Below are 27,991 nucleotides of genomic sequence, written 5' to 3'. Positions count from 1 at the left end.
CCTCCAACAGGCGGGTGCTCAAACTCATTCATAGTAAACCTGCTGCTTTACGGGTGGTTTATTACAAAAGCGTTTTTACTGAGCTGTCCCCCCCTGATGAGGCGTGCACGTCGACTACTTCTCTGAACTCACCCTGCATTCTCTGAAGCGCAACACCAGGGGGCACTACATGTGCAACTGTGGTTGCGGATGAGTGTTTGTACAGGGGGTCCAAGGGCAGTGCTTATGCTTATTGTCAATTCATTTAATCCAGTGTTAAAAATGCATAAAAATATGAAACAAACACGGTCAAATAGCTTTAAGAGACTTTAAGATGGGTATACTTCAAATACACACAGAATAATAGAAACCATTTTTAAAAAGTCTAAAAATTCAACTCATTGCCTATCGCAGACCGCTTTAAAACAAATCCCTTAATCTAGGTTCACTCCGATTACAATCCCTGATTGTCTCCATCTATCTGATCTCAATCCAACAGACGCAAACCGAGCGACGAGCGCAGCAGCTGCAGATCTGGAGTGCTACACGATACCTCAAATCCGCCGCTAGATTTCACTCCTACACGTCCTACTGAGGAAGCATGATTCATCCGTCTGACTCCTGGGGCCTAACGTCTTCTCCTTCTCAACCGTGATCCAGAATGCTACAAAAGAATACGTTCCAACCCAAAGCTCTACCCCCAATAACCTGCAGCTCGACAACTCAAGTCTATTCCTGAATCGCACTAGTAACTAGAGAACTGGCTTTGCCGCCGACCTTAAAATTTCATCACAATAGTAACAACATTGACAACAACGATAACAACAACAACATCAATGGTAAACTACTAATTCTAAACAACAGTTCTTTTTTAAGATAACCACAAAACATCTTATATTAAACTTTTACAAATCTGCTTTGTTGATTCGTATGTATAAATGCATAAAGGTAAGAGAGATTGAGAGTGCCCTCTGTTGCTTGCCTAGCGTCCCGGGTCAGTGCAATGAATTGGCCAGTTAGCAAAGGAGACCTCAAAAAAACAAAACAAAATAAAAACAGAAAGGTTGGTTTCCGGCCCGTGAAATTACTACAAAAAGGAAACAAAGTAAAGCAACGTCCAGCAGTGTCCTCATAAAATCTTTCAGAATATCAGGTCCAAAGAAAAATTAAGATCCTGCTTCTCACGCAGAAAGAAGGGCTGATAAAAACCGTACAAATCTGTGTTTGATGCCATAAGCTGTTCAACAGGTCCCAATGCTGAGCCAGTCACAGGCCAGACCACGGTTACTACTGCTACACGTCAGACCTGAGCTCACTCACTGCTCGAAACACTCTGAACGACCCGTCTGGGATTTCTCCGATGTTTTCCGCGCACGAAAGTACGCGCAAATCCCTTCTGTTTAGCATTAGCTTTACGCTGACGCACATGTAATTCAAAGCATCTCGATGAATAAGTGATTCAGGGCTGCTACAAATACCCACAGCAGCCTCTGGGAGGCCTGTTTTAAGTCATATGTCTCAAGTTGCTCTATAGATGTAAATATATGCTTATATGTACTGTATGTGTGAATATAAAAACAACAAATCTGAGGCATTTACAGCAGTTATCTCCTTGATTTCCCTTTACAATTCAGTGGCCAGCCATGAAACACACGTGCGCGCACACACACAGCAGAACATGTATATACAGAGATGCACACACACATTCACTCACACACACACACACATAAAGACCTAGGTGTTCTTCGCTAAGATGGGAGGAAAGTAGTAATGGGCATGACACCCAGGTCACCTCGCTTGTAAAAGACGGTAAAGGAGAAAAAGTTAAAACACACGCTCATAAAAAGGAAAAAATATATATATATCATTCTTAAAAGGTCGACTCCCCTCCGTCTCTTTTCCTGTAGAGTTCCCTCCCCGCCACCCAAATAAACCCAAGACCTTGTGACAGATTTTGCCCAAAGGGGCTTTGAGGTAAAAGTAGATAAGAGTCCTGCTTAGCTGGGAGAGCTAAAGAGCTGCGCTGACACGGACGGTGCCAATCCACTCCCTTTGCTCAGTGTATCTTACAAACACAAGAGTGCAGACATTCAAATAGAAAAACAAACTCAAAATAATGGCTCAACTTGTAGTTAATGTGTGTGTATGGTTGGTTTTTTGTTTCTTCTTGTGCGCTGAGAACCTCGCGAGGCTCGCAGTGCTGGATTGCTGGTTTGAAAGGCGGCTCGGTTGGGAACGCTGGTTGGAAAATGTTCCTTGAAACAAAAAAAACCTGCCGGACGTAATAGAGCAGCAGGTTTTTTTCCCGTCCACGAGCCGCTTTGGTGCAGATTCAGAAAAAAGTAGAATGAGTGTGAAGAGAAAGAGACAGACTACAAGGAGAAAGAAAGAGATGGCAGAAGGAGGAGAGAAGAGTGGCAAAAAATAAACAGACAGAGAGAAAGAAAAAGAGAGAAGAGAGAAAGGGAATCCGCGGGTGGACTGGCTGCTCGATAGCTCAAGCGAAGTACATGGTGTGCTGGGTATCATAGTGGATCTGGACTGCCTTGGCCAACGCCTGAGGGTCCCGGCCGTTACTTTGGCCCGACACATGGCTTCCCTCAGCGCTGCAAGACACAAAGAGAAGAGAACAGCAATAAGAAAAAAGTGTAACTGGATCAAAACTGTCTTCACCACGCTGGATCCAGGGCTTCCTCACCTGTCGTGGTCTTTATCCACCAGGTGGTAGCGGGCTCTGAAAGCCACCAGCCGAGCGTAGTAAGCCGGCGCTGGGATGGAAACGGAGCGTGTGCAGCGGACGTAGGTGTGGCACAGCTGGTAAGTGAGGAGCTGCAGTTCGTCGGCAGTGAAGCAGTTGTCATCCCACAGGACGTGGTAGTGGGAGGGACGACTGGTCCCCTGAGGGAAGACGGAAAGAAATGTTTGATTATCTGAACTTTACTGATAAAAGCAGCGTGTGACAAAGCCATGACAAATATGTATCCCTCACCTGGATCCCAGCATGGCTGCACAGGTAGAAGTCGAACTCGGACGGGTGTGTGATGGTGCTGTCCACTGTGGTGCCTGCTGGGACGTTACCGCTCTTTCCAACCTGCAGGGGGCGACCAGTAAAACATCAGACCACAAGGATATGCCCCACTGAAAACAACTGAGTACAACCATAGAGTGTAAAAAAATGGACGTCATTTTGCTCGGCTCTAAGAGAGGTTGCCACATAAATTACTCCCCCTAGTGGTTGGCTGCAGTATAGGTAAAAAAAAACGTCTCCCCAGCCATTCCAGATGGGCTGTGGTCAAACTTTACAAGATTAATACTCCTCAAATAAATGTTTCTCAAGTCTGATTGTTGTGGTGATTTGAAGATAACATTTGGCTGCTTTGTACTCAAGTCTCTTTTTTCTGAAAAGTTTCATTTTCATTAGTAATAAGAGGTTAAAAATGAGGCTTTATGTCACGTTTATCTATGATTGACAGCTGCCGTTCTTGTGTATTTTTTTCAGAGATTGTAAAATATGTCGAGAGGTAGAGTCAAGAAGAGACTCTAAAAAGAAAAAAATATATATATTTTTGTCACCCAGCTCCACTCAAATTCTTTCTGAGTCTCTCATAGCCTCTACAGCACAGTCTCTGGCTGCACGACAGCTGCCAATGGCAGCGCCTGTGACGGGGGTATTTTGGCCTCAAAACCATACAATGGTTAATGGCGAAGCTACACTGTCCCCTCTATACAGTCAATGAGTACAACACACAAAAGTGAACCAACCCTCTCGGCTTTGTCAGAGCAGAAGAGACGGGTGTGATGACGTTTCTGGACCACGATGTAAGTAATGCCCGGCCTGTAATCCTCCTCCAGACTGATGCAGGCCTTTCTGATGGCAATCAACTCCGGCCACGCTACCTGAGAATCGCACAAAAAGACAGACATATTCAAGAATCTTCTTGTGGCACTTCATCTGCAGCCTGTTTCCTGTCTCTGGGTACAAAAGCAAGAGATATTTTACACACCTGTTTCATCTGTCCCTCTGACACTCCACCCCGATAGTAGATGATCCGTGTAGGCTTGAAGCGCGTGGACTTGTAGAACTGAATGAGAAGCTCCCGCACCATGTTGGTCAAATCTTGGATCACTTCCTGACTAAAGAGCTGCTCCTAAAGAAAACATACGAGAACAACTCAACATCTGTTCATAAAAGTGATTCAAAGACAGACATATAGTAGCAAAAATATATACAATTTCTGGTATTCAATATAAATATTACAGGATAAATATTTGGGATGTGTAAGAATAAAGGTGCTTTTCAACCAAAGGTAACAAAAACTTAAACTTTAGGAACTGTAAACTATGCAAATCAGGCAAATGGCATTACAAGAAGCAATAAAAGTAACTGCACTACACCACCTGACCAGGAGAGGGCAGAACGAAAGAGACAAAGGCCAAACAACAAAGATGACTTCACAGACAATAAACAGGCCTGTAGTTAGCATGTTAGCATCAAAGAAGTTCAGCTTGTGCTGATTTTATTGGGAATAAATAGGTTGAATTAAGCACAAGTGAGAAAGCAGATTCAAAATGCCCTGAATTTTCGATTAAAAGGAACACAACAGATTTTTAAAGCTATAGCAGTCACCGACTGGTGCTTTGGTTGAATGAGTGACCCTGTTAACTGACTTTCAGCCAGTTGTATCCTTCTTATCTTTAAATACTAAACTGATAAGGGGATTTTTTCAAACTGATGAAAAACTAGGATGTAGTCTTGAAGACTGCTTCCTGAAAGTCTCCAGTCTAACACGGGGGGCTGACACAGACACACTATCAGGCACAAAGAAAACATTTGTTCAGGAGTTCAGTGCTACTTCCAACCAGGGACTTTTCAGAGGAAAGAAAAATCACTACTGAACTTAATTTAGAAAGTTTTCTGTCACAACACCCCTTACAGTAAAAATTCCCCAACAGTACGAAAACCAAAGTGTCACTTAAAGGTGGAAAGTTACCTGTTTATTTACTTCTGTTACCTGCGACATGTCTTGTCTGGACGTTTGGACGCGCACTGTGGCACAGTAACGGCTGGGGTGGCCATCCATGCTGCCCACCACCGCTGCTATGGACGGTTTCTTCCCATCACCTGCTGGGGGATGAGTGACATCAGCACCCAGGAAGATGACGGGCTGCTGGAAAACGGACGGCCTGAAGCGAAAGAGACAAAATCACAGATGAGAAACTTTGCTTTACAGTGCTGTTACACAGCTGCAAAACTATGAAGCTCTTTGTCCTGATCCAAAAGTCTGTGTGTAAAGATAATGATGTTCTCAGAATTCAAACCCAAGACAAAATGATTTCCAGGAACAGCTACAGTTGTAAGATAATTATGCACATTACAACAACTTGGACTGTTTGACCACATGATTACCAAAATATCTGCACAATCTACTGTCCAAACATCTTTCCAGATTCCCATCAGGACAGAAAAAAAGAGGAGACTGAATGTTTTCTGACCTCTGATGAGGCACCAGGACATTGTTGATTCCTCCCAGCTTGGCGTTGATCTTGAGGCACAGGTTGGAGAGGGTCTGAGGGGACGTCTTCACTACATTTTTTACCTGGACACACTGGGTGGCCATGCCGAGAAGAGTGTCGCCGACACGCTTCACCTCAGCTGCAGATGAAAATTAAAATGATCAAAATCACAATTAGCTGACTCAAAACTCAAAGGTTCAGCTATGACCACGCTTACTTACCGTAGACAGGTGTTTTGCCAGGAAGGATGACCACAATCAGCTGCAGCCCTACATAGGACATCTTGAGGTGTTTGAACATGGGCTCCACACTGTCAGCTCCTTGGGCGTATTTGCAGAAACATGGCTGGCCCTGGATGGGCATCCCAGCGTCCTTGGAGATCTTTCGGAGCTGATCTGTGAAGCTCCTGTTAAAATGCATTAAAAGAAAATCAGAGATCAGCAGGATGAGGGCAGGTAGATGACAAAAAGGTATATGCAGGTTTGTGCAGTTTCAAAGACAAGCCTCATTATAAAGCCAGAAAAAACAGCAGCACAATGTATGCTATGACTCACTTCAGCAGGTCTTCCCTGCACTGTTTCTGTGGAGCGAAGCAGGCCACGGCCCACACCTTGATCTCGATGCCAGCGTAGAACTGCTTCCCTCTCATGTCCCATACGCCCTGGTTGGGCGTGGCCACGGTCTTATTCTGCGGAGAGAGACCCTAACCTCTTAGTCAACCCCCCGGTTCCATGAGCCAATACAAGAGGTACAACAACCTACTTTTGCTTTGATTTTTTGCCTCCATGAATACAGCACAAAAAGGCATACCACAGTCTTTATATATTGTTGTTTGACTTGACAAAGATTCAGTCTTTCTACACATACTTCAGAGAGGTTTTGACATCATTTCAGTTTTACTCATTATTAATGGAGTAAGATTGGGTCATGATTAAATTCCTGGGAGAAACCCTCCTCCAATTGTTAAAAAGTCTACAAATATCTCTACACATGACAATGCAGAAGTCTACAAGACTCAAATATGCTTTTTTCAGTGCCTGCTTGAGGCTGGCTCCAGAAGTACTCAAAGTCGCAAACACACCTAGCCAAAAAAGCTGTTTTCATATTAGAAATAAACATTTACAGCCTGGTACAAAAATTTCTCCTGACCAAAGCGTTAATTTCACTATCCACGCACACTGTAGGGGGGTTTTGCTAACTTGGCAATGTAGAAGATATTAAGATCGCACACCTCAGCTCACATGACTGACAGGCACCCCATAGCTGTTAGTGTGGAGACTCAAATCCTGCTCCAATATGGCTGTGCAAGCCAATTTGATTCAAAAATCAGTTTCAGAAACAAGTGGATTAAGTCGGGGAGACTACGTCCACTCTGATTCAGACAAAAAGGTCACTTTTTTGTTCCCCTTTTTCACATTATTCTCATTACTTTTTACTAAAATTTGTAAAAAAAATAAAATAAAAAAAACTCGGTATCAGTTGATTTATAACCTATATGATGTGTAAAAGTGAAGTAACAAGATGACTAGGAGAGACAACGTTAATATTTCTTAGTCCATGGTTTTTACCGGTGTCTGGCTGTAATGCGGTATTTCTGCCAGACGGTGGCCTTATCGCGTCATGAAGGGTGTTGCCGACCGCTTTACAAAACGGGAGAGGAAGAATGGTGACTGAATTGAATAGCCGAATAGCATAGGAAGAAACGAACGCTAGCCAAGGTCTGTAGAAGTGGGTGTAGTGGCGAAAACGGAGCCACAGAAACGCTTCAAATGCAGGCGGGTAAAATGTTAATAAAGAAAAAGAAAAAAAACTGCGTCACAGAAACACCGACATAAACGTCGAGGCAGACTCAACCGTTGCCCGCTACCCGGCTAGCAACAGAACTTCTTAACGCTGCCGGTTGACGCTAATGCGCCACAAACTGACCGTTAATAACATGTTTTCCCGCGGGGCGTTAACGGTTGTGGTAAATGACTATCGTGTAGTAGTCTAGCTTTAAATGGCAACATATTATGTGTTTTATCTTTATTTACTCGACAAAAAATGCACACTGAGCAGTGTTTGACACGTTTTTATAGAGAAATGCTCAGATAACACATCACAGTTTAATGCACTCCCATATCAGGAGTCAGCAGAGCGTTGTATCTACTCAGACACATCATTAGGTGAGTGCTCCTTCACTCAGTGTCGTTGTGAATACAAATTCAAAAGGGGCCTTGGCTTTCAATTAAGTTAACAAGATTTTCCAAATGCCATTAGGAGCTTTTATTCTTCTGAACAGGTGAACACAATGAAGAAGATCAGAGCGGCGTGCTTGGAATACCTAGAGTCTCAACGTTTTCAAGTTGTCTTTTTAAAATAATGAGAGTTAAAAATGTTACAAGATGATGTCAGTAATAAAACAACTCTGATTGCAGAGCATGTTAAGCAGAAACACAGCTACTTCCAGTCTAGCGTGCTGTAGATGAAAGATGTTTTTCTTTCATACCATAAGATGAAAAAAATACGAAAAAAAGCTCTAAGTCTACATTTAAGGGCACTTTACTGGAAGCAGATTAGACTCGATATCCCAGCAGGCAAGTGGTAAAGCCCTTCAGAGATTGAGAGAGTGCTGTGATAGAATCTTGTGTAAATTAACAGACATATACTTGTGTGGGATTTAAGCCCTGCGCAGCCACATAAGAGCTTTTTTAAGCAATAATCTGCCGTGAGATAACTGCGAATAAGGCAAAGAGTATGAGAGAGAAAAGCTGAACCAATATTTCCACGGGGTTCATTAAAGTTTCATCTTATCTCAGCAGAATCGTTGAGAGCTCCTTCTGAATGGGGTGTTATATTCCAGCACCTGTAGTTTTTATATTAACCTCCGTAATAACAGATGGGAGATAAAAGTAATCACAGCGCAGGCTTTCAAGCAGACAGCTTTTACTTCGACGCTGGGTGGCTTTGAGTCTTATCATCCTCATGTTGGCAGCATATCCACTTTACGCACAACCCTTGCATCCCAAATCGGCCTCAAAAAAGAAGACAAGCTAGTAGAAATGTGAAGTAAAGAGTCCAGAATTACGTCCAAAAAGGTGGACCTCTGGAGACAAGCTGGATGCAAATGACTGCATCTCAGGTTTGTAAACTTCTGCTGAAAATTGTTTACTTTCCTTTTCTGCATACGCCAACAAATGAGACAGCTGATTTGAGATTAAGAGGGTGAATCTCAGCAGTCAGCAAAACTTAACTCTTCATCTCTATTCCTCAAGTGACACAACATCTGTGTGTGGAGAGTCTTTAAAGAGATGTGCATCAGCAGAGATGCACCTGAGGATTATGATCGAGGGCGTGATCCAGGTCTTACAGGTCAGGGTTGAAATATGTAACTACTTATAACCTTATTTAATAGAAGGAGGTCGCCTTGTGGGACCAAGAAGCAGACTGGCTCATCTAACATGGAGGGAAGCAAAATTAGAGGCTTAGCAAAAAGTAATGACTGATTATTTCATCTTTCTTTCTTACTGATCACACTGGAAGTCGTCAGCCGTGTATAAAACCTCACTGATGTGCTGTAGCCGTCAAGGAAAAGCTGGAACAAATCAAGAGCTTCAGTTGGACAAAGACTGTCCAAATAGACACCAATTTTTATAATGGCTGACCTGGAGTAACAACAATGGCACATAAATACTGTGACTTAACTGTCAGTAAATCATTTCTTGGTGCACCAGTTCAGCTTCGTAAGGGGTGTCAGCGCCCTAGATACAGAGGCTTTAGTCCTGTTCTCCTCCATCTTTTTTTTTCTGCTGTTCTTTCTAATGAGGCAAAAGGCCAAAAAAATACAAAAATATTGATTGATATTTTGAGCAGAAGACACCTTGGGGAATGGAACTAACTTCTAGTCCTGATTCCTACTATTCGATGGCGTACCCTTCACCATAGGTCTGCATGGCCTTTTTCCATCGTAGAAGCCTACACACATAGGTCGTGACTCAAATTACGTATCCCTGTACTTACACTCAATATTTTGAGTGCATAAATGTGTTCATACTGACAGTACGGAAAAATGTAGTGCACTTTGAGTTCTCAGCTGGAACATCCAAAACTGTCAAAAAGATGAGTGTTGAACACAGGACACTTACCACCCCTCAATGGTCGCCATCTTGGCAACATAGCTGAGGGGGCAGAAACAAATCAAGCTACCAATGACGGTTGTGATAAATGAACAACAGAAGAACACCTGTAAACAACTGTGAAACGATACTCATTTCCACTAAGTGCAAAGCAGAAGTGTGTTTGAGACACAGTGATAGTCTGACACCCACCTTCTTCTAAATATAACTACCTGACAAAAAGGCGTGGAACGCAAGCTATATGATTGTTAATGAGTGGATCCTGCATTTACGACACTTCCAGAATCGGCACACATTGGCTGAATATTTTATCTCCTTTGACGCCTCCTCGCTATCCTTCCTTGTTATCGTTGCCGTATGATAAACAGCAGCATGTATCGTGTTTGTTACAACATGATGCTCTCGGAATTGCGTATGGCAAACAAAAACAAGAAGTGCTTAGGAAAAGGCGATCTAGCAATACAATTGACACCACCCTCATGTGTTCTGGAGGAGTATTGCAAAATGTTATGAAGACATTAACGCACAACTATAAACGAGGCTTTACAACTGCTATTACAACCCAATTATCTGTGTTGTGACGGTTTAACTGACAGATTTTAAGTCCATCCAAAGAGTAAAAGAGCTCCAATTGTTAAGGACATTTGATTTTTCTGTGTCTGATACAGCTCGTCCAACTTTGCAACTCTACACCATTTGGTCAGAAGAAAGCTGCTATTTGATCAGTGAGAGTCGCAACTCCTCAAACTCAGCTACACACTTTTGATCAGTGTAGAGATTATTTCAATATCAAATATCACTGTTCACTCGTTGTCACCCCTGTACTCACCCTGCCACAGTCTCGCCCGGTGTCCGTGCTCACTCGGCCTCCATACTGAAGCATGGGTGCCGGGAGAACACGGCCCGTCACTTCAGTCATGTCATTGTGGACGACGATGCCAAATTCTTTCAGGTAAGGGTCTGGACCTCCGACCATGCTGTTACTTTTGACCTGAGAGTGTAAAAAGAAGGAGTTTAGAAAAGAAATAAAGAAGACCAAACACACGAGTTAAAAAGGAAAACCCTAAGGAACGGTGAGTTTAAAGCTGCAGCTTCACAAGAGAAACTACAGTCAATGAGAAGAAGATCAACAAAAGGAAGAGCTGCTCCAGGTGCTTTTCTTCCTCCCACCCCAAGAGGGAAACAGCACTCACCAGTCGACTGATCTCTTCCTGCCTGTCGGGAGCAGAGCGAGCTGTAGCTTTGATCATGGTGGACGTCTGGTTGTCTGTCAGTTTCTTGATGCAGCGCTGGCCGGCTACTATGTTACAGACCTATAGAGGAGGGAGAAACTGTTATTGTAAACAATTGATTGAATGGGAGGTAAACTGCAGGAAATTAAAAGAAAGAAGGTAGGAGACGTTATAGGTAAGAGTTTTATTTCAGCTCAAAAAAAAGCCTCTGTCTCACCTCAAGGGGAAGGTAGGTGTGCTTCTGTTCCTGCCCTACTTGCAGGCACGGTAAATGTGGATACTTGAGCTGCAGGTTGTACTTCTGCTTGAAATACTGAGCTACTGTGCACTCCATGGCTTGGCCGTTCTCGAGCTGTAAGGGGAACCTGTGAACAAATGGAAAATTGTGTTCTAAGCACACAGAGGTCCACATGGGGATATAAAAGAGAAACACAAAAGGAAAGTATGACATAAGCTGCTTAATAGTGCAGTTATAAGGCTGTGCAGTGTTTGCTGCTTTAAGGTGTGCTACTGAAACACACAGGACAGTGTGTTGGCTGAAGAAGCCGTTTGGATCTCACTCACGTTTGGTGGCTGGCGGGTCGGCGGGTTACATTACACACACGGTACTTCCTCTTCATTTGACCACAGTGAGTGACCTCAACTTTTAAACCTGTAGAAAGAAGCACAAGAAATTCAGAGCTTCTTTGTAATCTTCAGCTATTTCAACTCATAACACACACCAAAGAGAGGCTACAGAAATCTTTTAAGTGTCTTAGCAGCAGAAATTTCACAATTCTGGTACTAAAATCAGAAAAGACACATCTTGCAAGATCATGAAGCGTTTCTTTGTAACTGAAGACTGGAGCGGATCTATAGACATTTAAAAATCTGTATTTGTATAAAAGCACAGATTTATTCAGGGGATGCATTATGAATACTTGCAGAGACACAATCTTATGCTAGCCTGGGGTTAAGAGTGAGTGTTCAGCTCTGTGTAGGTTAAGCCGTGTGTGTAGTGGAAATGCACGGCATAATTATGTCTCAGGAGTGGGTGATTCTTCCCATCTCACATCTGTGACTCCGTGGTGAAGTAGATACACAGTGAGTCATAAGAGTTGTGCATATATTACGTGTGTGTGTGTTAATGTGGGCTCTTTAATGATGTGTGTGTCGGCGTGCAGGTAGTGAGAGCTCACCTCTTATTTCCTTGGTGAATTTAACACGTTGCGAGTCGGTCAGGGGTTTGGTCTGTTCGTTGATGTTCTGGATGTCCAGCACCTCACACATGAACTCAATCACAGGCTGGGCGCGGTAGAAAGCTGTGGCTGACACTGAGGAGAAGAAAATACAGGAAAACCTTGAAGCAAATCAGTCCAGTAGATCATTAAAATCCAGTGAATGCGTATGGAGATTCAGGACTTAGACTTGTAGCATCTTTCCAAGAACAACGGTCTTGCTGTGACAGATCTCAATAAACACAGTATCTCATCTGCATCTTACAGCAACCACCAGTTTACACGTCAAGCCTGTGTGTACAAAACATCTGACATGATAGCAGGCCTGTGTTTTAGTGTCACAGGATAAGACAATCAGTGTTTTTGGTCTCAGCGTTGAGTGAAAACATTTGGGAGGTGACTTCAGACTTTGAAACAGTCCAGATTGATGTATGTATTTACACTATAGACCCCTTTACTGTGTGTAAACAGTTACCCCTACACAGACACTTTAGAAGTAGGGATGGGTACCTTGCACATTTGAAAGGATAGGGTACCGATGCCTGGTACCTGGCAATCGGTACCAGTACTCAACGGGACTAATTTTCTGTACTTTTTTCCTGTTTATGTGGCATAAAATATCAATTTGTTTAAAAATAAAATATATATTTTTTTCATTTTAAGATATTTAGTCTTCAATATATCAACTTGCAATTCTGTGTTCATGTCCAGCATGGAAAATCACCTACTCACTCCCTCACAGTCACAAGGATCCATTCAGGTACCTAAACATGGTACCTTTTGGGTTTACGTGAATCGGTACCTGTTACTTTTGACAGAATTCGGCACCTATAAAAGTACCTAATTCGGTACCCATCCCTATTTTGAAGTAATGCAGAGGTCAATAATTTGTCAAGCTACACAAGGAGGTTTAACACCACACACAATTTTAGCTAGGAAATCTTTAAGTGACCAAGGTTTACGTCTCCTAGGATCAGCATGAAATTAGCCGGTGTTCAGTGTAGAGGGTGACCATGTTCAGTTAAGTATGTCTCAAAACTGTTTTTTGTTTTTCATTACAGACACATCTAATGGGTTTGTTTTAAATAACAAATAATAAAAACTAGGGTGCATTAGCAAAGACTTTTTTTATGACAATCACTTACACATTGGACTGAAGATCAGCAGTTAGTATGGTCATTCTCAATCTCAAAGCACCAGTTGCTCTGTAACAGTCGTGATCTTGTCAGAATTCGAAAACAACTTGAGACCCCAGTGGGATACCAATTGTGACGGCTGACCACGAAAAAAAAAGACTTTTCTTTTCTGCTTACAGTCATAATTCAGAGTTTAAAGAGAAATAACTCATTGGAATGAATGGAGCCACATGCTACTTCCCCTGCGTTTACGAGGATGTAGGTTGTGAAAAGGTCTAAGGGAAAGGGTGAAGATTATTTGGCCTTTATGAAAACTTATGTCAAAACGTTTTCTTCCTGACATTTTTATTCTTTCTGTGATTGGAATCAGCTCCATGAAAACAGTCTTACCATCGATGTTGAGCATCATGTTCCACATGGCAGGACGGACGGACTGATGGAAACCAAACCACACCTCCCTGCCTCCACCCAGAGGATGATAGTAGCCCTCCGGAGGGGAGAAAAACGAACGCCCAACAGGAGTATACCTGAGCACAAAAACAGACAAAGACAATTCATATTTTCAAGCAAGACTAGCAATTAAAGTTTGAAAACTGTCACAAATCAAGGTCAGCAGATTTGAAGATATATAGACAGAGATAAACAAAAACATTTCAGGACTGCATTGCCCTGTGGTTCAGTTTCTACAGATCTTTGCAACAAAAGCTTCTGCTCCTCTGTGAGTCACCGCGCACAGTGATTATATTTTATAACAGGGTTTGAACAGGAAGACTCAAGACAGCAGGAAATTAAATAATACAGACAAATAAAAGCAGGAAAGCAATAACTGTCAGTATACGTGGGTGGGTGGGTGATGTGTGTTTGTGCGGGGAGCTGGGGTGACACGTGTCTGTACCTCATGGAAGGAAGGTGCCGCGTGATGACGTCCAGAGCCTGAACGGAGTCCTCGGGGACCTCGTTCAGGTGACCTGACAGGGCTTCCAAGAGCATCTGAAGACTGACCACAGACACCCACTGCAAGGACACCTTGAAGGTCTGATCTTTCCCTTCGCCCGGTAGAGTCACCTCAAGATCCACCTGAGAAGAGAGAAAAACAGAGGATAAGTGGAGGTCAACAGGATGAAGAAGAGAAGCAATAAAACCCCTAAACAGACCTTAAAAATAAGAAAAACCTGAAAAAATATTTGCTGATTCATGTTACTGTTGTTTTCTTTGAAGTATTCTTGTTTGAAAGCTAATCTCAAGGATTTTACACCAAACGCAATCAAATTTTATCACATCAACGGGATGTTTTCTCTGGGTGTAGAAAGTCAATCTAGTCAAATGAAGCAACTAAAATGGTGCATTAAATGTTGGTAGTTGCAGTCAGGACCTTCCTTTGCTGTGACCCTTTAGATTTCTGCTCTAGCTCAAATGATATGACTAAAAATTTAAGTCAGCAAAACATTTTAAAGCTACATCTTTGACATGCCACTTCATTTTCCAGCTAGGAATATTGCCAGTGTGTGATTTAAGCAAAAGGCAGAGACTACAAATCCAAGTTAGGCCGCTCTTCTGCTCTATAATCTACGTCAAGCAACCGGGCCGATGAAAAGAAGAACAGATTTTGCAGCTGCTGCCAGGCTGTTCCCATGAGACGGAGAGAAAAACTGCAACAACTGCATTCATTTTTCCAAACCGCACACCTTTCTCAAAAACAAAGTCAGAAATGATCCTGTGAAGGAATATTTCAAATGAAACTTAATCAGACTCTTTAGTCAAACATCAATACTTGCTGATCATTTCTGCACAGGCTGCAGTTAACAGAGCAAGTAAAGAAATGTGAGAGTCTGGCTTTCTGGCATCAATTAGACCTCCAGATTTAGAGATTCAGAACCAGTCACTGATCGCTGCTTTCTCACGGGTAAAATCGACAAATCACAGGAGCTGCACTCATATGCACACCCTTTCTCCTTTCATGAAAACTTCAGAGCTTTGATTTGTTTACACATTGTTCCTTGAAAGGGGTTCAGTGATTTATTCCTCTGTGATTGGCAGTCCTAGCAAACCCAGACTGTTTAGATGTTATCAGCCTGCCATCTGACCGACCGGGAGGAGCCAGCGCTGGAACGTATGTGACCAAAGTGGAGACGCAGCGTGCCAAGGTTGGTCTCAGGCTGCGGGCCAAGAAAACCGAGGTCGTCACCTACAACATCCTCCCGGACCATCCACTTCTTAGAATAACAGGAGGTGCTGCCCTGCAAGAGGTCAGTGACTTTAAATACCTGAGGTGAGGATCAGCTCATCAGAGCAGGACATTAAAGCGAGGAAGGCTTTTGGCAGTAAGGAGGGAGAGTGGACATCCAAACCTGGAGTCTGATCTTATTGCTGGATGTGATTGTAAAACCATGAAGCACACCGTGCAGAAGTCTAAGGATAGATGATCTACTCTCTTCATATAGATGTTCTTAAGACAGCTCTGGCAAATACAAACCCTGTCTCTTCCAATTGGCAGTGGATGTGCTGTGTACATGTTCCTCTTCCCGTCGTATCCAGGCTGCCGGTCTCCAAAGATCTGCATCTTGAAGTGCCGCACCATGGTGTCCACCACCTCCCTGTGTGACAACAGGACGATGAGTCAATTATAAAAATTAAAGACTTTTCTGGCTCTGTCTTTTTGTTTAATCTTCTTATTATCCAGTATTCAACAATTTTGCCCTTGAGATCCAAGTTTTTAAACTTAGAACAAACATTAAGGACATTTGTGTTTGACAGAATATTATTATCTTTTTTGTAACAATTTTCTTGGCAGTAAATCTTATAACATTGGAAATCCAAACAGCTAATTCTGCCATTGACGCTTGTTTTGAGTTTGGCATTGGCTAAGAAGATTTGGCAAATTTTTCTTCAGTGAAACTCGCATATTTAACATCTCTCCTCCTCCCACAAATGCTTGTTCCTTACAAATGTGAAGAAATACACAGACTTTCCAACGGAATAAGCTTTTTTTGTCTATAAAAGCATTGTTTCAACAAAGAAATGATCTAACAAAGACAAACTTCCTCACTTCTTATCCTAAGTGTAGTTGGACAGTTCTTGATTAAAGTAGTGCCACATAAAATAGTCTCAAAATGTTACAAGATCTGAGTTTCAGGCCTGAACCACACGTATATGGATATTTTTTTGATCGGATATCTTTGTCCTTGTTTAAAAAAAAAATTCCGTCCACACCACAGAAATATCTCTGTCCATACGAAGAAGCCAAACTGAAAACGATAGCCTCTGAAGCCTGCAATGCCATGCCTGGCCGATAAGTGGCAGGTTAGCAAAATGTGAAAACCATAGAAGAAGAAGGTTATGAGCATGCCCAGTCAAACACAGTGACTTGTTGCTAGGCGCTTGACCCCATCGCGTCAACACCAGCTCCGTTTAACACCGCTATACGGATCCACTCAACCGGATATTTTTTTTATTTCTTCACTTTTTTTATCCGTTTTTAAAAATCTGTTTATGTGGGTGAAATTGCCGTGTTCGTGTGGTTGAGAGGCCCAATCGGACAGAAAAATGTGTGTTTAGGAATATATCCATATACGTGTGGTTCAGGCTTTAAGCTCCTCTCAAAACAAATCTACACTTTCTGTCTAGACATTTCATTTACCTGTTGACCCTTCGAGGTCGTTTCTCAGGCTTGATGTCGATATCATAGTGATAGACATCAATCTTGGGAATCTGCACCTGGAAGTGGTTGGCAAGGAGCCGAATGGGTTTCCCCACCGTGCCAAGGCCGGGACGCCGTGGAGGCTGAAACAGAGAGGTTGGTGCGGGCGGGCCTGTGAAGAGCAGAGGAGGAGAAGTAAGTATACTGAAACATGAAACAACAGATGCTTTATTACTGATCGTTAAAACAAAAGACGCTGATGTTGGTCGATGCTTTTAGATTTACATTACATATCTCTCTCCAACTCTACTTTTCTTTGTTCTAGACAATTTTTCCTAGATGCAAAACAGCAAGGTTGTGTATTTATTTGAAGTTACGTAGTGCTATTGTTTGAAAATGTGAAACATCAAACATTGTAAACCCAGTTTGTAGTTTGGTGTCCACAGCAGAGCCCTGCACGGGTCCAATTTTCAAGATCCGCCCCGCCCCGACCTGGGGACGTACAAACTCGCACCCGAACCACAAACCCGCACATCAGCTCGATTAGTACTGCAACCCGATCCGACCCATTGAAACACGACCCGCAGCCCGACCCTGAACCTTATTTAAAGTAATAATTTTGAGTCATATTGTCTGAAAATTGAACGGTATATCGCCATAGTTTAGATGCCAGTGAGTAAACAACGCACCTGAATGAAGCAACTCTTCCAATAAAAGCCTGACTTCAGCTCCATCATCAACCCTCTGTGATCTTCCCACGTACAACTGTAAAATCACTTGTTTTTTACGTTTAATACTTTTAAACTTTTAATCTCTTAAAAGGACCTTTACGTGTGTAATAGTAGACTTACTTTCTGTCCAGACTTAAGCAATGCTCAGCAGGTACGAGCCGTGATCATGTCACAACCATGGATGTATTATAAGAACTGGATAGCGTGGCTATATGGTCACAGCCCTACAACCAGCTTACAACTTACATTTTTATTTTATTGTATTTATTATTATTTTATATTAATTTTGATGTGTCAAACTAAAACCCGCGACCCGACCCGCATGTTATTTTTCCACCCAGATCCGAACCCCGAAAAATAAAAGTTTTTAAAAACCACCCGCAAATCAGCTGTTTTTGTGGGTACCCGACCCAGTGCAGGACTCTGGTCCACAGTGCAGCAGAAAAACTTCTGCCATGTGGGCTGAAATGCACATTATCACAAACAGCTTAATCTGTGCTTTATCACTCTCCTGTTAAGTTTTTTTCTGCTCTGACCTCCTTTTCTTTTTGACAGACCAGCTCCAGTGTCAGACATTACTACAGAATTAGTCCAAAAAATAATTTCATTCAGGACAAAGGGCACGTTTTGCTTCTTAGTGCTACACTTTGGCAGCCACCATGGTGTCTTCAAAGAGACTTTCAGTCTGTGCACCGTAAATGAATTTGTGTTCTCCTGGGAAAACCTGACCCAACCACTTATTCTGAGGAAATAACAATTAGAAATAACCAATTCTGGAGCTGATAATCTCATTTTCTATTTCAAGATCTCTTATAGAGTCCTCAGAGGACCTTTGACAAAAGGGCTGAATTTACCAAACCGTCGGATGAGTTGTACACACACCAATCAAGCTTTGAATTAAACATGTTTGGCATCAATCTGAATCTGAACAAAGGTTGGGACTGAGTGCCTGCGTGCTTATCTTCCCATTTAATGTAAAGATGAATGCGTGCGGCGTAACGCCAAGCTTGTTCCAAACCATCTCATCAGTGACACCTGCTTGAATGCACTGAAATGGCCCCGCGGACCCGCAAACACGCTTTGATTGATCCGTAACTCTGGCCCCTGACCTACATGGGTCAACAAGAGGCTGGCGAAACAATGACCCCCAATTATCCTACAGCCCGCCCCCAGCTCCACCCAGACATACAGGGCACCCACCCCTTACGCCGAGACAAAGAGCGAGCTCCTCTCAGACAGACAGCAGCAGGGCCATATGGAGCGAGGACACACTCAGTCTGGGATTACCGTTACACGCATTCGTCACATACACACATCAAATACAGCGTGTGCATATTTACATGCCCAGGTAGCCAAAAAGGTCTTGTCTTGATAAAGTCTTGATGTGTGTGAGACTTACATCTTGATCTGTTGCAATGGTCGACCATGTTTTACTGCAAAGACAAAAGCATCTGCAGAATCCCCGTGGAGAAAAGGAATACAGTGAATCAGGCGACAAAACACACACACAGACTGAGAGTGTAATTAAAAGGCCGAATGTACATTTAAAAGTTAAAATAACATTGTGTTGGTGGTATTGACGGAGGCTCGGAGGAGGCTGGGTAATGCTTTTGTCAACTGACAGCTAGGGGACTGCGGGGGTCCTCCTGAACTCCATGCACCCACACACGCTCCAGTTAGCAAGTGAAGCGCGAGAGCACGGACAATCGGGGACCCTCCCCATCGCTTCCTAACATGCCCTCATGTAGCCTGGGCCCCAAATCATCTCCTCCTCCTCCTTTTCTTTCTCCTGCTCTTCTATTTTTTTTTTTCCATCGCCATCTTTACAAACCATCAGCTTTATCAGAACACTGCCCGAGCTTTTCTCGATGCATTTATGATCAAACAAGAAGCTATTTGTGAAGCTATGTGTGATTTTCTTCCGTCACGACTTGCTCCAAAATCATCGGATGATTCACTCCACTTTGTCCTACTGGCCTTGTTACCAATGGAAACAACAAGCGTACAAAGTGTTCTGAGCGATGCTGAAAGCTGAACATTGAGGAGAACTCCACATTCTGTAGCACGAGCACAACAAAGTGTTTCAAGTGCTGTGAAATTCATACTGATGTCAGGTTAGCACATCTGATGATGCCTTCATTTTTGTTTACATATATAAAAATAAATACACTTCTTTTTTTCCACCTGATTTAAAAAATATGATACGAGTTTGATGAGACAAGTTGCATAGATGCATCAAAACCACCAAATGGGACCAAAGAAATAGAAAAAAATTTGAGTTAAAACCTTGTTTACCTGCTCCAAAATGGAAAGGTTAAACCTTTTTACAGGACCTTTTATCACCTCCTGTAAAACTGTTGTGTTTACAGTGTCTGAGTTCAGTGAGGTCAATCTCTTCTCAGACCAATTTGATACTCGCTTTGGTTCTGCAGTTTGACATTCTGTAAGTTTAATTTCTTTTGACTATTTTTTCAAATCTTACCTGAAGCTAAGCCAACATAATCAGCTAAAAGGAGTGTGCAGAGCAAATGACATAAAATATTAGATGCAGAGTGCCACATTCAAGATGCTGTTAATAAATTAATGTGTCACTTTTGCACAACAATCTGTAAACAGCAAAAAATACAGCTAACCCCATGATATCCAATAAAAAAAAACATGAAGGGATGCACTGATGAGGTTAGAACCAAGTGGCAACCTCCAGTCTAAGAATATGAGACAATGTGGAAGTGCTTAAATCTGCTGTTTCTCAAGTGTCCGCTTGAGGCTGGCTCCGGAAGTACAGGAAGTCACATACACACCAAGCCAAAAAAAGTTGTTTTTAAAGCAGAAATTAACCTATTTACAGCCTGGTTCAAAAAATGTCTCCTGTCTGAGTCGCTAATTTTACTATCAGCACACACTGTGCGGGACGTGAATATTTTTTAACTCGTCAGTTCGGAGGATATGAAGATCCCGAGCTCGCCCAATCAGAGGCACAGCTCAGGTCACGTGACTGACAGGCGCCCTATAGCTGTGCACAAAGCCATTGCCACTACCAATATGGCTGCAATAGCCATTGTGCTTCATTTTACGTCTCCGGTGACGTTGGGGAGACTACGTCCATATTTTATACAGCCTATTAGGGGTGTAACGGTACACAAAAATCACGGTACGTTACGTACCTTGGTTTTAGGGTCACGGTTCAGTACATTTTCGGTACAGTATGGAACAACGCAGAACCATTTGCTTGTTTAGCATGTTTATTAAACCAAAAACTTGCAATTTTACAGCGAGGGGGGAGGCTCTTCAAGCTCCAGTTGGTCGTTAGCAGCAGCCATGATGCACAATTCAGACACAAGCTACTGTGGCTACGGGAGCTCTTTGATATTCACCTTCTGATTGGCTCACCGTGAGATGTCACGTCCACATGATATGCACATGATCGCCAATCACGAATCACAAACCACTTTCCTCATGAATATTAAAACACCTTCCCTGCTCAGCCAATCATAGATGAGTACTCACGTGAATATTAAAGAGCCATGTGCAGCGGCTAACGTAAACTTACTGTACTCGTTTAAATACAGCACTGTGCCGAACCGAACGGCCTTATGGAGCGGTTCGGCTCGGATACATGTACCGTTACACCCCTACAGTCTATGGTTAGAACCTGGCCTGGGGGGTATAAACTGACCCAGGCCAAGGTATACCCAGGGTATAATCAACCCAGGATTAAGGTATATTTTGGCCTGTTGCCCCGGGCTTTAGAATCCACCAATGGTGGTACTGATCCAGTCGAGTATGAGTATTAGCTCAACAGTCTCCATCAGTCAATGTGCCTATGACATCGAGTATTATATTGTAGTAACTTCAGGCTTTTCTAACTTTGTAAACCAAACTGAAATACGAAAATACATACAAACTGACTGTAAAATTACTTTATGAGGTTATAAATGTGTCATTGTGTGGTGAGTAACTCTTCAACACTAACAGGAGTTACAGCTTAACTGTATACATCAGCACAGTAAAAGTAAGGAATCAAACTTGCACAAATTTCAAGTTCCCATTAAAGTGTTTGGCAAAACTGAGCCGCTGTGTTTGTCTTACTTCATGATATGAACAGATCTTACCAAGGGATTATCTTTTTGTTGCTGATATCTAGGGATGTCCCGATATTACATTTTCACTTCCGATACGATACAGATACTGCAGCATTGAGTATTGACCGATACCGATATTAATCCGATACAATATCAGCATTAAACATGCATACTTTTATTACTTATTTTGTAGTATGTCTGTCATGTTAGAAAAGGCTTGATTAAGTGATATTATTCAAATAAAGAACAGTTTAGCAACATTAGGTATGAGGAAAAACTGACCCATTTGTTATTACCCAATGGGTAACAGAAACTGCTTATATCAGAGATTTTAGATGCATTCTGATACGATACCAATACATGTTTTTTGCTGATATCGGACCTATATCCAATATTAATATCGGACTGGGACACCTCTGCTGATATCTGATTGAACTTTTTGAGTCAGTATCAAACCAATACCAGATACCAGGATCAGATCAGTGCATTCCTACTAACAGGGTGAAAACCCGGTTTGATTCAAACAGTTAATCTATTTATAGCTAAGTTTTTGCCTGAAACCCCTCATCAAAAGTCATCTCTGTGTACTAAACATGTACCAATGTATGCATATCAATTGGTTTTTGTTTACAAAGTAAAATCAATCCCCACACTGAGGAGACGGACACTTGGGAACATTTGGTGGGGTGGTATTAAAAAGCTACTTCAAAAAAAAAGAATCAGTTTGATGAATTGATTTTCAAACTTCTTGTTGCAGTGGTGGATCACTCCAACTGGAGTGTTCAGTTTGATGGAAAGCCAGCAGGGACTTTAAGGCACTGAATTATTTATTAAGCAGCCCTCAATCAATAACAAAATTCTTTTTGACTCCCATCACTGCCCACAAGCACACTAGACAATATTTAAGACTTGTTTTTGTCTCCAAAGCCTGTTGGAGGAAACTCTCTTCAGAGCTAAAGATTTTACAGCCCCTGCAGAAACAGTATTGTCTGACTTTGTGGATGGGTTTCTATTTTCTCTGTGCTTGCTGCGTGCAACGGCAGGTACACAGAAACCGTTTCTGTGTGTGTGTGTGAAAGGCTCAGCGAGTTCGAGCTCTTCCTCTTCCACTTTCACCAAAAACAGAGCTGCACCTATATTTAGCGTCCTCAGCTGCCACACCACTACACTTCGAAATGTGAGTCTCATCATGAAACGCCAGAGCACATCCTTCCTTCACAGGCTGACTACTTGTCAGAGTCAACACCGCCGACAACCACAGCTGGACACTTTAGAAATAAGAAAGAAACGGTTGCAACTTTGACGTCTCTACGTTGCTTTTCTTGACCAACAGTCTGACAGTTCAACATTAAATAAGACAAAGAAGCTGGAGTTTGGAAACTCAGACTCAAATTATCAATTTGATCAGCAAACAGTTGCAGATTAACTTTCTGCCAATCAACTAGAGGAAGAATGGGCCACTTGTTTCAGCTCTGAATGAGTTTGTAACTTGTAAAAACCAATTAGACCCATTGTGTTTCCTTCACTCTGCATTGTCTCAGGATAGTTGAACCAAAATGGCGTCAAGTGAAAACTAAGAAGATCCAAAACACCGTGGTTAGACCAAAAATGGTTCAATTCATGATTTCTACACATCAAAAGTAAAGCTTTGCAAACCACAAAGGCATGATAAACCTTTCAGGGTTTTTTTTGCTGGTGACAACTCAGTCACTCCATCCACATAACAAAACAACTGAGAAGCAAAAATCCAGTAACACAGTTTTGCTGTATAGAAATAAGGACATAAAGGTGCATCTAAAAAAATAGAACATAGTGGGAAATTGCAATGATAAGCTTTCTCTTTGTGGTTACCGCAACATGAGTTGCCAAACACTTTGGTGTCCCAGATACAATCTGTGGGACACCAAAACATATTTGGGATCCTCTGTGTCATCACTGTTGTGGTGCAACCATTTTTCTGGTTTCTATATAAAATATCTGCTGGTGTATTAAACAGAATTTGATAAGAAATGCCTGACAAAACAGGTTACAGTGTTACAACAACAGTCGAGAGCAAAAAAGCGCCAATATCTGGTCTTAAAAACTGCAGTTCCTCCAGTGTCCACTTGAGGCTGGCTCCAGAAGAGCTAAAAACCAGATACACACTCATTCACAAAAGCTGATGCTTACAGCAAAATAAAACAGATTTACGGTTTGGTTCAAGAACAAAATTTAGTCAGATTGTAATTTTTTCTAACCACACACACTGTGCGTTGTTTTTTTTATTATTATTATTACTTGTTGGTTTTCAAGACATGGTAACAAGTTTCGAACAATCAGGACACTGTAGCTTTTAGCCAGGAGGCTGATGTCCCTCCTCTTAACCTCATGTTAGGTCAACTTAAAGTGATACTCCAGGTTGGAACAAGTTGGGTCCTATAACAAGGTTTAGGGCAGAAATTACCCCTACAGCAGTGTTTGTGTGCAGCAGAAGCCCAGGGCGCTCGCACCAAACACCCCCTCCCTGCTCCTCTGCCGGTTTCCTCTGCACTCAGACGGGGCCAATTTTTACTTGACCAAAAACACAAATAAACGGACTCCCACTGAAAAAATCTGATATGGGTCTGCATTCACGCTTTATTTAGAGAATTTTCAGCGCGTTACTTTCACACAAAAACACTGCTAAATAAGGCTCTAGTTCTCATTGTGTCGTAAAACGGCGCTACCTCCGCCGCGGAGCCACAGCTGGCAACGAGGCTCTCGCTGCTTAGTGTATACGTCTGTGCGCATGGCGTGCCAGATATAAACAAACGCAGGCAGTCTGCCAAGACGAAGAGACACGATGAGATCATGACATCATGAGTGATAGCTTAAAAAACAGCAGAAAAAACACACAACAACTTTCAAGATGAGTTTGGCAAAGAAGGATTCTGAAATAGGCTCAGTTTTTAAAGACTGAATTTGTCAGGATAAAAGAAAATGTAAATGTGTAGCATATGTACTACACAACAAAAAAGTTGATTTGGAGTCCAGTTTTATCTCTCTGCTGATTTTGTGAAGCTATATCCTATCCTGTTGTCTCCAGTGGTCAAATTTTCTGCTCAGTGTTTATCTGCTGTGAAAAATGTAGAATTGTGCTGTTATTTTAAGGTGCTGACACCAAAGCCCTTTAGGGCATTTTGAATCATTTCAGTCTTAAGTACTGTGCCCAGGAGGAGAAGCTTGGTCTTAATCGTTTTAATTTGTCGTGTTTTAGTGATCCAGCATGAACAAGGGAGAAGATAAGCCCTGAAAAAGGGGCTACTTTTAGTTTTTTCATCTCATAACAGCCTTCTCATGCATAATTTAGGAACACACATTTTAAATTTAAACCAGCGTTTGAATCCTCTTTTGTCTGACTGATTCACTCATTCATAAAAAATCGTAATTGGAGCTATAAATCCTGTAAAGCAGCTCTCTTAGACTTGTGGCTTCTCTTAACGTAGGCTTCAATTTAAACAACCTGTCAGGAGACCCCCCCCACCCCGCTTCACGGCTCTGTGTTTCTGCTACGGGTGACACAGAGCTGCATCGACTGAGAGCCACAGAGGAAGTGAAATTAGCTTTTCCTGGCGCAGAAAGTGACAGATGCACTCTGGACCGACCAGTCTTCCTGCTCCTGATGAAATCTAAGTGGGTCTTACTGAACACATTACGAATACTGTAGTGGTGCTGCTGCTACTACGCTGGGTTTACTCTTTGTTTATTAAAGGCTCAACAACCGCAAGATGATGTGTAGCATGCTCACATTTGCGGGGAAGTGCTCATACACTGGAGGTGACTAATGCCACGCGTGTTCCTGGAAACAAGCAGAGAGACAGCTGAGCTTAAGCGGAGCATGAGGATGAAGGGTCGGTCTGGTGATGAGTCACAGAGGGGGGCGCAGACACCCACACCTGGAAATCACCTGGGTTACAGGTAAACCACACTGGATAGTACAGACTGTACCGTTATGATTGTCAAGGTTGTAGTCGGTTGATTATCTCAGATTTCACTTTTATAACTTTAGTCTCGTTTCCTCCCTGAAGTCCATCTTTATCACCAACAAAGAGCCAATGGATGCGTTCCAACTGTCTGTACAGCTGTTTGCTCAAATTACACACAACCTCAGCCTGTGTGTAATCACTCACACACAGATTCACATCAAACACTCTCAACTCTTCTACACATTTTCTTCCAAGCATTTGTGCCTCCAGCTCTTTGGTGTAATCACAAAATTGAGTCACATGTTTCAAAATAGCCAGGAATTTTTGATAAATTTGAAACAGGGTTGCATCAATTTAGCTGTCAGAAATTAAATGAGTGCTTTGAGTCAATTTTGCAAGAAAAATAACCAAAGTCTCAGGCGAGGCTTCATAAATTGTGACTCTTTTTTTCTGTTTTCTTTTCTCCTCTATGACAACAATCTGGAGATCTTTGGGCGACAGGCAGAAAAAAAGACATTTGAGGACTTCATGACTTGCTCAAATTAGCTCCATCCAGAATAAACGTTTACATCTTTCACTACTAGAAAGTAAATAAAAAGAAGCCTAAAGCATGCTTCTGACAACACCGCAAATTTACAACCTCAGGGAGAATTCAAGCTGCTACGAGACAAGAAACTTGGGAAGAAACAATCTACAACTGAAGCAGAGGAAATGCAACCTGTACACGATGTTCTCCAGAGGAAAATCAAACACAATCCAGCTCTGTTATTGGCAGTTTTTCAACCAGCTTTAAGAAGAAATACAGCGGGACTGTTGCGTCATTTTGCTGCTTGAAGAGAATGTGGCTCGAAATTCAACTGTTGAATATATTCAACTCTGCAAACGATGACTTCTTGTGTGTGTTTGAGCACAAAACATTTGGTGATTCCCACATTTATGACTTCTGATGTCAGTAATGTCTGCAAATGCAAACCTGCATCCACATTCAACTCTGCAAAGCCAACGTGTATTAAATACTCAAACTTTGCACAAACTTGATGCCTTGCACTGATTCAGTTTGATACACACACACACACCTGTGGATGCTCTCCAAACATTCCTCTGAACCCTCACACAGCACCATGCCTCTATTTAACATGCATCCAGTGCTGCTGAGTGAATCCCCCTCCTGAAATATGCATCAGCGTCTTCCCTTCTGCCACCACCTTTCCTCCAGAGCACGAGTGTGATTTCCTCTGTAAGCTGCATTTAACTCCTCGGGCGAACAAAATGAAGAACTGGTCCACTCGTGGTGCAAACAAATGGGTGACAGGCTGCACAAATGCTTTGTGTCGGTCGGTGAAAAGGTGTGTGGCTGATGTTTCCCCGCCTGCTGTACCATTAGATCGCTGCATCGCTGCAAAATAAGTGCCTTTGTTATCATATGGAAGATGAGTAATATGGAGCTGGCCTGCAGATGTGATCGATAAAAGCGCCATCCATCCCTGCTGAGCTCACACAGACAAATAAAACCTACAAAATACGAGGCGCTCAAACACGCACGGCTCCTTATTTAGCGCCAATAATGTTTATTTCTTTGGCATTTATGGTGTTTTCCACCCATTGCTGTCATTTCACACGAAGGCAGCCCAAAGAGACGCACTGTTCCCGATGGCGATGGTACAAATTTACGTTGTTTAGCAGAAAAACAGAATCGACACACGGCTGGGGGAAAGAGCTAAATTTCGACATGATTCACAGGACTCGTGGTTTAAAATGGGTCGTATTTACTTTGGGTAAAGAAAAAAGAAAACACACGGTGGACTAACATCAACGTAAACACACTACGACGCGGAAGGAAGGAGGAAGGAAGGTCCTAGTTAAATCCCCACTCACACACACAATGCCAGCCCCGACACGACGAGCTTCACGTAAATAAAACCGCGCAGACACCAAGAGATAACCGTTAAAATCCTCAAACACACCTTGAATGGACAAGAAACGCGGTTTCCCTTTGGTGTGAGTAAACGTAAAGAATAATATCTGAGTGTATACACAGATAAACGGGGTGGGCCTCGGTTTGTTTTCCCGTCAGCGCGTCGAGGCCTCGCTGCAGCCGCGGCCCCCAGTGAAGCGACGCATTTGCGCACACGCGCCCCACACACGGCTCGCGCTATCCGCTCCTCGCTCGTGCTGTTATTTTCAATAAATGTACTCACCGGGTCCGAGCGCTTCCATGGCCGAGGCCTCTCTCTCCGTCTCAGTCCCGGCCTGGCGGCTCCGTACCGACGCTGAAATTGGGGGCGGTATCGCGAAGCTTAAAGTGGCTAATTTAAGAAAAGGGAATATAGATAGATGCGTGGATGACTGCTGACTGGACTGACTGACCTGAACTACCGCTGCTGCTGCTGCTTCTGGGGATTTG

General features: G+C 42.6%; 1 protein-coding gene across 4 annotated transcripts; it reads right to left on the bottom strand.

Annotated features, from left to right (window-relative positions):
- Positions 1-1,361: 1,361 nt before the first annotated feature.
- Positions 1,362-27,991, bottom strand: ago4 (argonaute RISC component 4). Of its 4 annotated transcripts, none has more exons than XM_074687528.1 (19): positions 27,786-27,991; positions 16,831-17,002; positions 15,667-15,787; positions 14,089-14,270; positions 13,584-13,720; positions 12,019-12,153; positions 11,405-11,492; positions 11,058-11,205; positions 10,802-10,921; positions 10,438-10,599; positions 6,048-6,196; positions 5,715-5,899; positions 5,473-5,632; positions 4,971-5,163; positions 3,984-4,127; positions 3,742-3,876; positions 2,969-3,070; positions 2,678-2,877; positions 1,362-2,585 (listed from the first exon to the last, which is right to left on the bottom strand). In XM_074687528.1, exons 1-19 carry the CDS (start codon positions 27,802-27,804, stop codon positions 2,477-2,479), a joined length of 2,661 nt encoding a protein of 886 aa, XP_074543629.1. In that variant the 5' UTR covers positions 27,805-27,991; the 3' UTR covers positions 1,362-2,476. The 4 variants fall into 4 exon arrangements, with proteins under 4 accessions (XP_074543629.1, XP_074543631.1, XP_074543630.1 ...); XM_074687530.1 differs by having other exon boundaries at positions 4,992-5,163; XM_074687529.1 differs by having other exon boundaries at positions 6,048-6,181.

Source organism: Halichoeres trimaculatus, unplaced genomic scaffold (assembly GCF_033239565.1).
Source record: "Halichoeres trimaculatus isolate MK-OKI-2021-1 unplaced genomic scaffold, fHalTri1.1 fHalTri1_scaffold_14, whole genome shotgun sequence".
NCBI lineage: Eukaryota > Metazoa > Chordata > Actinopteri > Labriformes > Labridae > Halichoeres > Halichoeres trimaculatus.
Note: the sequence above shows the minus strand (reverse complement) of the source record. Positions and strands in the feature narration are given on the sequence as shown.